Source organism: Ananas comosus, linkage group 14 (genome assembly GCF_001540865.1).
Source record: "Ananas comosus cultivar F153 linkage group 14, ASM154086v1, whole genome shotgun sequence".
NCBI classification, from domain to species: Eukaryota; Viridiplantae; Streptophyta; class Magnoliopsida; order Poales; family Bromeliaceae; genus Ananas; species Ananas comosus.
Window position 1 is genome coordinate 9,663,757 of NC_033634.1, and position 12,268 is coordinate 9,676,024.

General features: G+C 37.8%; 1 protein-coding gene across 2 annotated transcripts; it reads left to right on the forward strand.

Annotated features, from left to right (window-relative positions):
* On the forward strand, nt 8,987-10,471 carry LOC109720764. 2 transcript variants are annotated; one of them, XR_002219055.1, is made up of 3 exons: nt 8,987-9,801; nt 9,891-10,112; nt 10,214-10,471. XR_002219055.1 is itself a non-coding variant. In XM_020248073.1 (2 exons), the coding sequence occupies exons 1-2, from the start codon at nt 9,322-9,324 to the stop codon at nt 10,014-10,016; spliced, it is 606 nt and encodes a 201-aa protein (XP_020103662.1). In that variant the 5' UTR covers nt 8,987-9,321; the 3' UTR covers nt 10,017-10,471. The 2 variants fall into 2 exon arrangements, 1 of the variants encoding a protein (XP_020103662.1); XM_020248073.1 differs by having other exon boundaries at nt 9,891-10,471.

The following is a 12,268-nucleotide window of genomic DNA, read 5'->3' on the forward strand; positions in this document are numbered from 1 at the left end:
GTATACATATATATGCTCAAGAATAGAGAAAACAGACATAGAAGGGAATCCAACGATTCCGGCGTGCACCCCCCCCACCTCTATTGGTCGTGTGGGTGTAGAATATGAAAGCTCCCGCACTTTACGAAAGCCAATTCCGCGCCCTATAATCAAAATAGTGTCATATTAGGCCTTTTGTACATGAACTATACTCTAATATTTTCGCAACGTTAAACGGAGTTGTCCAACGTGTTTAGGGCACCCTCAATTAGGTTTCTACGGGGTCAATTTGTCCCCGAAAAATTCTAGGGCAAAACCCCCAATTTTCAAGCCCTAACAATGTCATTTAGGGTTTTCCCATGAATCGATCCCAACCCTAAGCAAACAATAGCTTAGGATCATCTAAGAAGCATCCTAACAAGGTTTCTAGACCTTTGGAACCAACCCTAGAGCTCCAAACACCACTTCCAAGGATTCACCATGAGAGCACCTTGAGCTCTCATGGATATCTTGTTATTCATGGCTCAAAAGAGCTTCTAAAACCTCTAAGGAGCACAAAGCTCTAATTCCTTAGGTTAAAACCCAAACCCTAGAGGAAAACCTTACAAAACTCACCTCTAGTCCAAGCTCCACCAAGGTTCTTCTTGTTGGAGAGCTCCTAGAACCTCCAAAACACCAAATCCACCTTCTTTTCCAAGTTCTTCTTCTTCTTCTCCAAGCTCTAGAGGGATTCTAGAGAGAGAAAGAGAGGAAATGAGAGAGGAGGGGAGAAATGGTTGTGGAAGAGAGGGGTTGGGCCATATATAGTGTTGTAACAATTGCACTTAAGCCCCTCCACTTGTTTCCCATTGATCTGCCCAGACTGGGCATTTTTCGCCTTCGGGGACCGGTCTCCCCGACGAGGGACCGGTTCCCGAACGTGGGTTTTCCAGGACTTAGCCAAATTTTCGGGTTTCTCAGCTGCTGCGCAGCGAGGGACCGGTCTGCCCTTCAGGGACCGGTCTCCCGAGGACCGGTCTCACCACCCGGGACCGGATGCTTCAGGATTTCTTGGCAGGCTACGCGTACGGGGACCGGTCTCTCCTTCAGGGACCGGTCCCCGAGAGCTCAAAATCTGAGACTTAGCCAGATTTTCAGATTCGCTCTCACAGGTCCCTTTTAGCTCACTTATGGACTCTAATGCATTTAGGGTCCACTCTAACTCATTCAACTCCGCGTTCCGCTCATTTCGACAAAACTCGGCACAATTTACGAGGGATGTGGTATGTTACACTCCCACGGCGGCCAGCCAACAAGGCTAGGTGATAATTTTTGGGGCGACCACGCAGCCGAAAACTCATCGTGATGCGAAATCGCGTTCTACCGGTAATTTCGCCGAAAAACACACCGAAACCCATCCGCCGCTCATCCACTACCTTCGGTCTTCAAAGGTGGCGGTAGCAACTAGCCAACAAGGCTTAGCAGGGTCTCCAGGCTAGGCGATAATTTGTGTGAGATGATAAACATATTTTTGTTATTAATGATATAAACATATTTTTGTATATCATTTACATTGAAAAATTAATTATAAATACATACAAAATACCCAATCTAGGTACGGCATCTCTTTTCTCTCAAAATGTACATTAGAATGTTTCTACCTCCAAATTTACAAAGCTCCGATTCAAAGAAATGACGTCTGTTATGCCGACAGAAGAGAAGGAGAGAAAAGCCCTGACTAGTGAAACAGAGAAGCAAGAAAGAGCTAAAAAAACTAAATGATTGTGGTGAGATCTTATATAAAAACATAAAAGAACATGTTAAAGAGGGAAACCACAGGAAAGAAAAAGAACAAAAAATTTGAGCCTATTAATAGATTTTTGCCGTAAATAAATGAATAGCAATTTGTGTTTTTTCTATTTGTATGCATACAACATAAGCAACGGTGATGAGGACCAAAGGAACTTGAACATGGTGAAAAAAGTTTTTTTTTTTTTTTTTTTTTTTTTTTTCTTCAGATCTTTCCTTTGCACCTGTAAAACGTATAATCCCCTTCTTACGAGTTTACAACCTAAAAAAAAAAAAAAAGACTCAAGCTTAATCTTTAAACACTCGTCAAACCACCAACATCTTAAGTCACCAATCTGGATAACAACCACTAGTCTCACTAGTGGCTCCAAGGTAAGATTTTTTCTTGATAATGTGATGAGCAATTTCTATTGTTTTTATTTTTTTAAAAAAAAAGTAAAGTGCAAATCACATGTTGAAAAGTAAAGAGCAAATCACACATCTTGAAAAGCAAAGTGCAAATCACACATGTTGAAAATCAAAGAGTACTACACACCAAGATAGTAACCAAGAAAATTAGCAAGCCATCTTTTTCTTTAAAAACTTATCATAAAAGAGAGTAGAAAAATGCTATGCCTCATAAACAAGAGGATAAGAGGATATATCATAATGTGCTCTATTTTATAATGAGTATTATGGCTTATATATACCCAAAAGTAGAATATAAATCTCATATCCACCCATCCAAGTATTTAGAAATTCTTTTTGAATATTTAATATTAAAAAGGAGTGATAAAACTAGTAAGAAAATTGTAGGTGTTGACTAAATAGGATGTAAAACTTGCACCTACTTATTTGGATGTATTGATAGTATTGCTCTTTTATAATTATATTGTTCATAAATATAGTATTATATAATCCTCGTGAAAAGCGAGCTCATATACAAAACCAAAATAGAAACCAAAGACCCATAGTGCTATATTTTGAATCATGATGTAGTAAATTACAAATATGATGAATTAAAATGGAAAAAAATGCTAAGTCTACAACCCAATAAGGGTTGGACAGTTTACAACCCTCATCAAGGATTATAATCCCTCCCATTGCGCTTTAAAAATCTGAGACAGATTTTTTTAGTATTAAAGGAAAATAATGTGATAGGTGAGGAGAAACCAATAATTTAAAATCCGAATTGAATTGACCAGTTCGATTGGTCCAACCGTAACTCAGTCTATGAAACAGCTCGGTTCAACCTTTTGAACCGCGTAAATCAACAAACCACTTTGAATCGTTCAAATTGGTGGTTCAATCATCCAACTAGAGAACCGGACTTAATCAAACCGACTGAATTTTTTTCAAATCATATTATAATCCAAAGGGTTAAAACCTTTTTAGCTTTTAATAGAGATAATTTTATATATATTATTATTATTATTATTAGCATTGATTAGTCTCATAGAAAGTAAAACTTGAAAACTTATATCTATTTAATTTGGTCTAAAAATTTGAACTTCATATTTAAATATTACACTAGAATAATAATATATATAAAATTATCTCTATGTAAAATTAAAAATATTAGTTAAATATTTATGACGTCATACTAATATCACCAACTCAACGGGTGATTCTTGATCCAATAATATTTTCTAATTGTTGTTCGAACCAATTTTTAAAACATTAGAAAAACCTAGCCCTTCCATGGACTAGTTGTAAGATCTACTATCCAAACTTGGTTGTAGAATTAGCAATACTCAGCTTAAGAAGGGCTGGAGGTTTTCCCCTTCAACATGTAAGCAAATTGTTGATTGCTAAATGATAGATAACAACTTGAGAAGGGAAAAAAAAACTCTACCAAACTTCATTCCTTCCTTGCATTCTTTCCAAAAGGGAGTAACTACTTATCTGAACTATCGACCATTTTGATTCGACCCTCCAATCTTTCAAAATTTTAATTTTAATACCCAACTTTTCAATTTATTTGACTTGAGCAAATCAATGACACTTTAACTTTCAAATTCAAACGCATTATTTTTCTTTAAAGGTTCAATATAATTTATGCACTTTTCATAACTATAAATTTATTAAAGTAATTAATTAATTTAAATTTTGAAGTCAAAATGTCATTGACTAACTCAAATCAAATAAACTGAAAGGTTTGATAATGAAATTAAAATTTTAAAAGATTTGGTAGTCGACTCAAAATGATCCATAAGTTCATACAAATTCTGTGCGCTTTTACCCAAAATAAAAGAAGAAAACACCTAATTAAGAACATGAAATACACCTCCCAGGAGTATGTTTATTGTAGCAAAACCACATTGAACTGTTAAATTAACTGAGGTGCAGTTACATAGAAAGGTTGAGTGTCAGCTAAATCAATGAAAATCCAAACAACACCACAGAACTTCAAATTCTTTCTCAGCCCTTTCATTGACTGAAAAATTAATTTGGCACATGATGCCCTCCAACTTAGTTCTTGAAACAACCCTTTCTGCTCAGTGTGTAAAGACACAGCATGAAATACTCGACGACGGCAAGAAATGCTCCGGCAACCATTTCATTCTTCAGTATTCTCCTTCTCCAGTTTCTGTGCATTATAAATCAAAATCAGGGAAATTATCAACCGATGCAATAAGAATATTACTTTACCAGGAATAATGAACAACAGATGGACAGCAAAGACGAAGACTGCATAAATGCGCAGCCACAAAATATCAAATAATTAAATGTTGCCATTTGGATAAATGAATAAAAAAACTTCACCCAATTTTTTTTTCTTAAATTATATGGAGGTAAGTAGGATTGCACAAATTCATTATTTATACTATGGAGATCTCTAGTTACTAGCTACCTCTGTAGATATATGATCAAGCAATGCATTCTTTCTGTTCCACTTGAAAATAAGGAGGGCTAAGATCATGTGTTACGAAATAAATGCATGGTTAGCATTGAAAATTAGGTTGACAAGGAAGAATTATGCTTAATCTTACCGTACGGAGTTCGCACTTTCCAAATGCTGCCCCCATAGATTGTTCCATATTTAACGGACAAAGTCATTGGACAAGGGTGTTACAATATATTTTATCTATATTAGGATGTTACGATATATTAGGATATTGTGTATTATTGCCTTATATAGAGTAGTATCATTGCCTTCTATAGAGTAGGATTATATAGTATGTAATCCTAGTTATACTCTTACTATAGTAGTCATTGTTACTATAGTAAGACAATCTCTTGTACTATATATATTCATTAATACAACTCAAGAGGGTATGCACTTTAGCCCTTNGAGAGAGAGAGAGAGAGAGAGAGAGAGAGAGAGAGAGAGAGTCCGGCCTGTGTGCTTTTAGAAGTACGATAGCCTCCGTGCTGTCATGTTGTTTTCGATGCTGGGACTTCCGAATTGACGATCGGCTCTGTTAGACTTGATCTAGAGCAATTAAACTACCTAGAAAATAAATTTCGCAATTTTTTAAGATCATTTATATAGTGATCGAAAGATCTCAAAATCGACCGTTGAAAATAAAAATTTCACAAAAACTGATGATATGACACTAAAATTTTAGATAAAAAATATTGATCTTGTTTTATAAGTATAAAAAAAATTTCTATCAAAATTTGACATGATTTGAATATTTCTACATCGTTAAACTTGCAAATTGCTCACCACAACCATTAAAACTATTGATTTTGAGCCTCTTCGATCACTAGGTAAATGATATAAAAGAATCACGAAATTTATTTTCTAGCTACTTCAAATATTCTAGATCAAGTCCTAACAGAGCCGATCGTCGAGTCGAAAGTCTCAGCATCGAGAACGACTTGATAGCATGGAGGTCACTGTGCTTCTAAGAGCACACAACCTTATATATATATATATATATATATATATATATATATATATATAGAGAGAGAGAGAGAGAGAGAGGGGGGGGAAAGAGAGAGTTTTATATTTATTTTAATAATTAATATATGTTAATGGTTTAATTTATTAGCATATTTAATAGTCGGATTCGATTTTTTCGGTTGTGGGTACGGGTTTCCATTTTGAATCTTTATACCCGGTGGGGCTTGGGTATTGTTTTAGGTTTCGGTTTTTTATACGGGTTCAGTTTCAGGTTCTTCAAAAATCATCCCGAAACCGACCTATTGATATCCCTAAAGTGGGTTAAAGGCCGCAATGGAAGGAAGGAGATATGTTCTATATGATTTTGCATTCCTCTTTCTTTACCATTCAAGTAAACCTTGCTTTTTCTTTAACCTAATTTCTAAGCTAGCGTTTGGTTGGGGGTTAAGGGGTGGAATAACCCTTTAACCCCCAATTAATACCCAAACACCACCCTTATGGGGTGGGGTTAGTAAAGCCACCCCAAACCGGGTTATCCCTGATAACCCGGTTTGGGGTGGGCTTTACTAACCCCACCCCATTNCCCTCCTAGCTTTATCCCCTCACGCCTCCCCAGGCTCCACTTTCCCCTTTCTCCTCTGTTGCTTCTTCCTCTTCCTCCCTATTCTCACCCCGAAGCTTCACGCCTTGCTCCCCAAGCTTAACCTCCGGATCCCCTTCACCTCCGCTCGAAGCCCCTCCGGCCTCACCTCCGGTCGTCGCCTGACCTCCCCTCTCGTTGCCTCACCTCCGGTCGTCGCCTTACCTCCCCTCGTCGTCGCCTCACCTCCCTTCCGACCTCACCTCCGGTCGTCGCCTCACCTCCCCTCGTCGCCGCCTCACCTCCCCTCCGGCCTCACCTCCTGTCATCGCCTTACCTCCCCTCGCCTCACCTCCCCTCCGGCCTCACATTCCGTCGTTGCCTCACCTCCCCTCGTCAGCGTTGGTCGTAAGTGCCTCACATCTGGCCAAACCCTTTGCTACTTCTTCCTCGTCGATTCCGTGAAACCCACGCTTCCGGATCTAACTTTTCACGCTCAATCTGTGCCCACCTTCATCAGCGATTTGCTTGTTGATTTTTTTTTTGGGGGCTTTCTTCACCTGCGATCTGTGCCGGCCTTAAGCTGCGACTTGCTTATTGATTCGGTTGTTGATTCTTTGTTTTGGGGTTTCTTCACCTGCGATCTGTGCCGGCCTAAATTTGCGATTTTGTTGTTGAATCTTGTTTTTCTGGTTTTCTTCGCCTGTGAACTGTGTCGCCCTTCTCACGCACGATCGTTGCTGTCGGAGAGGCTTCGTGCTGCCAAAAGTGGCCTTCGCTTCACAGCTTGCCAATTGCGGGTTTTTTGTACACCGTCATTGTTCGTCTCTGCAGCTTGCTTGGGCCGATCCCTGTTTTCAGGTTTAGATTAATTTGTAAGGCGTGGGTATCTCTGTGCTTCTGTGGACATCCTTGAGCTTGGTATATTTGCTATAGACAGGTTACATTTTTCCTAACTTTTCTATTTATCCAATGCCGGTGAAATAAATCAAACGAATTTGCATGCTAGTTGGTATAATGAAGATGATGCATATTGGTAATTCAGATCATACTTTTGCATTTTCTGCTGCATGTTCAATATCGATATCTGATAATACTTGCGCATATTCTCGTTGCTATATGAAATCGCCATGTTATTCATACTCTCCTCTCGGATGTCGTGATGAAGAATTGTAGATACACTGAGGGAAAGATATACTGCTTGGAAAGATGTGATTCGGCGATGATGACGGTTCCCAATTAAGATTAGATGGATGGCATCGATTGAAAAATCAATGCAACCCCATTTTAGTTGGAAATCACTTGAGCCATTTGTGGGAACGAACCATCTAAACCTTATTTCGACGAACATGCATTTGTACATAGGAGACAGATATATAATTAAACATGTAATTTATCGTTGATTTAAGTAGACCCTTATAGCCATTATACACTATACTTGATAGTGAAAAACAAGTCTTGCATTTAACTCATATTCATGCATCCATCATACACTCTTTAATTATAAACTACAGATGCGTCCATTCAAGAAAGTTTCTAAGTCCAAACAGAAGCAACGTGGGCTCGCAGATGAGTCACCTATTGAGGCTAGCGGTGGTATTCGTATTGATACAATAACAAGGAGTCAAAATTGGAGCAACATGTTGGATGCACAATTGTTGGGGCTGATGAGAGATGAACATACATTTGGTAATTGCGTAAATGGGTCATTCACTCCAACTGCTTGGAAGAGGATGGTAAATGATTTCAACAGTCGAAACAATTTGAACCTAACAAAGCAACAATTGAAGAATCGATTTAAAGTTTTAAAAAAAACTTTCAATTTGTACCATTCTCTTGCCAATAAGAGCGGGTGGGGATGGAATTCTGACTTGCATATTTTCACACCTGGTGACGCAAGAATTTGGGATTCGGTAATAGCGGTAAATACAATTTCTTTTATAATGCCACTAAATTTGTTATTAAGGCATGTAGATTAGATGATAGAATTAAATTGTTTGTCTCATTTGTTTAGGAGAATCCGGCGTACGCCAAGTGTAGGGATAAGCCCTTTCCCGCCTATGATGACATTGACTTTCTCACCCAAAATACAACTGCGTCAGAAAGATATGCATTTACAACTGCTGTGGACACTCCCCCTGCAATTGAAAGCTCCTCCGGGTCATCCCCTGGTGAGGATGATACTCCTGCTGGCATTAGAATGTCAGCATGTGATATCTCACTATATCCATTCGAAGCAGGGACCTCTCGGTGCCCCCGAAATGCTAACGATGATGGCGCAAATACCTTACGCTCCCCAAGCCCTCCCGTGATGCGCACAACTGGTGCAAGTGGTTCTGGTCATAGCTCTGGTAGTAAAAGAGCTCGATCTCCAGAGCGCAGCAATAAGCAACCACAAACGGCATCTACATCTGGGGGACGAAAAAAGAAAGTAGATGCTCGGGCTTCTGCGATGGCCGACATGGTGGGGCAGGGAAAGAAAAAGCTTGTTTTGGTGCGCCAACTATGTCAGGTAGAGCTGAGCAGTCGCGCTAATATGCCATCGCAGAACCAATGCATGCAACGAGTGTATGGGATGACGGGGTTAAGTGATGATCACATCTTGGCTGTCGTCGATGCGTTTAAGGAAGGTAAGAATCGCAATGCTTTCATGTCATTGAATGACAAGCATGCAAAAAACTGGGTTGAGCGACAACTTGCGTAGCAAAATGTTATCTATAGGCAGTTATTTCCCGGGCTTAAAACAAATGGCGTATTGGTAGTTGTTCTTTATCGTTCCTCAACCTATGTTGCGTGTGACAGTGCATTATGTTGTATGTTACTTTGGTTTATGTTATTTGTAGTCTTAGCTTTGCATAGTGTCTAGCTTGTGGTGGTGAATGTTGATTGTATGATGCTTTGATTTATGTTTCCTCTACTCTTATTAGCTTTGCATATTTTTCTGCTGTTGAAACATTATTATGTGTTTGCGCCATTTATATTACCTCTTGCTATAGCTATATGTTCGTGTGTATTTATTTAATTTTGTTATAATTTATTGCGTGCTGATTTATTCGGTATTTACAACAGTTGGATTTTGAAAGACATTAATGGCGAACGCACTATATAAACAATTTTTTCTTCAGTGACCATAGCCACCGTTATGACAATATTAGATGACGATGATGAATCTTTCGAGGCTATGATGCTACTTGAGTTAGAATCTGAACCAGTTGCAAATAGAGTACCCAGACAAAGGTATAGGACTCGGCCGTTTACCGGACATCAAATGTTGTGTGATATTTTGTCTGGTCATCATGAACGCTGTTGCCATCACTTTCGTATGAGTGCAACTACATTTATTGCACTCCGCGATGCTTTAGTCGAGAGGGGGTTGATAAGTAGCACAAGAAATATGAGTGCTGATGAGCAGTTAGGCATATTTCTATATGGCGTAGGGCATGGCGTGGCAAACCGAATTTTGGCGGAAACATTCCAACATTTCGGAGAAACCATCAGTAGGCATTTTAACAATGTTGTACGCGGCATTGTGAGGCTAAAAGATGACTGCATAATGTTGCCGTCAAGTAATGCTGCCGTGCATCCAAGGATTCGGGATAATCCAAATTTCCATCCTTTCAAGGTAACCATACACGCTTATATATATGATACATTAGTGTATAAATAAATTTTATTACTAATGTTTTTCATCTTTTCTTTTGTAAACTGCAGAATGCTATTGGTGCGATCGACGGAACACATATTCCAGTAGTGGTCAGAAGGAGCAAACAAGCACCATTTCGATGTCGAAAAGGGTTTACCTCACAAAATATGATGGTTGGGTGTCATTTGATCTAAATTTTTTATTTGTATGCACAGGGTGGGAAGGCTCTGCTGCCGATATGAGAGTACTTCGATGGGCGTGCGAATTAGGTGGTTTCGTTGTTCCCGAAAGTAGTGTTGCTAATAATTTTTCTATTAATTAAAATATATATGAACACTATTCTAGATAATTCCTGTATACTTATGACATTTGGTAATTATATTATTTGCAGGCAAGTATTATTTAGTAGACTCGGGATATGCAAATACAGAAAAATTTCTTGCACCCTATAGAAGAGAGCGTTACCATATTAGTCAATTTGACGCTAGCACACGGGCCCGCATTCATCGAAATCCACGAGATTTGTATAACCACCGGCATGCTCAATTAAGAAATGTAGTTGAGAGGACATTTGGCATTTTGAAGAAGCGTTTCAAAATTCTAAATGTAGCAACACCGTTTCCGTAGAAAGTTTAATGCTTGATTGCTATGGCATGTTGTATAATACATAACTTTATTCGTCGTCACCAAGCAAATGATAACATTTTTTCTGAGGACCCAGATGAACAGGACGCTGAAAATGAAGGTGGAGAAGGCGATTTAGTGGGAGTAATTGATGACTCCCAAAATGGTGAGGATCTCCATGCTAATATTACAAACCAATTGTGAAACACTAGAATATAATTTTATCTAAATTAGATAATTGTATTGCTATTTGGTAGAATTAAGTGCAGTGGTTATATTATTATTTGACATTTGTAAGATGATGATGTATGAGATGCATATGCTTTGTACTTGCTTATTTATGCCTTTTATGGAACATGTATTAATGTTAGAAATTGTGATGATATTTTCTGCGTTGAATATTGGTAGGTAGATCATGTTGGTAGATGTAATTATTTTTTAACTCTGTTATATATTTGTACTCTTTCAAACTGTTTTGGTTGTATATGTATTTGTTTTTGATTCAATGTGTTGTTATCTGTGTAAATGTTCGTTGATGTGCAGATTGACTTGATGTACGTAAATATTTCTGAATTATTAATGATATTCGAATAGCAATGCAAAGTTTGAAAGATCGGAACAAATCGGATTTGAAAACGCCTAACGATACTCAACTCCACTAGGGGCTAAATTTGAAAGGTTGGAAATTAGTATTTTTGGAGGGTTAAAATGATATTATAAGTAAAATATTAAAATAGTTCGGAAAATACAAATGTGAGTGAAATAGACAATTTTAATATAGTTGTTTGAAAATTTTAGGAATTTTCAAAGTTACAAAAGAGTAGTGGAAAATATTTTTTGGTACAAAATTACGCAAAAATGTATTTAATTTTAATCCTCACAATTATTTGCAAGCATAGAATTTTAAAAACCAAAAAAAAAACTTTATTTCAATATATTAATGTGAGGGTATTTTCATCTTTTTATCACTTTACCAACCACTATCCTTCTTATCCCACCTACTCCAACTAAACACTATTTTTCACTATCCTGGACTAACTCTAACCCCCAACCAAACACAAAAATACTTTAACCCCACCTTAACCCTGAACTTAACCCTATCCCTGGAATAACTAGTTTTTCCTTAACCCCGAACCAAACGGTACCTAAGTGTTCTGTACTTGAAAATAAAAGATTCCTAAGGAGTACTTGAAAATATGATTAATCCAAAGAGATATTCAAAATTTCAATATAAAAGAGGATGTGATAACTAAGCTGTTTCCTGTAAAATCTAAAAAACAGGTTCTCCACATTCCTTTTTTTTTTAATATACAGTTTCATTACTTCCTCATCACTCAGCAGTTCCTATTTGATTAGGCAAAGGGATAGTCTGTCATTTATCCTGGCAATTGTTGCTCCATAAAATACAATTTCCCAGGATTTTAACCATATGAGAAGGTTCTGTTCTTGATTGTGCCATCTTCTTTCCTTGAAGTGCTTTTGATGTTTCACTATTGAGTTGTCATATTGAGAATAAGATGTACATGTGCATAGAACATAAGGAATGAAGAGCAACCTCACAAGAAACTATTCATTTTAACACAAGCATCCAATATAGAAGCATGACACACTGCATATAGCTAATTTGTAGCACTTGTCGTGGCAAACCCAAACATGTAAACAATTGTTTAGTGGAAATAGCAAGGCCAAAGCTCTACTACCTATTTTTCGTGTAAGTCACATTCTTTTCATGTAACGACCTGGCCCACTAGCACTAACAACTCGTTGGCCCAAACCACCAGCCCAAAATGCTTAATCTCACTTATTGTTACTAGGGTTCATG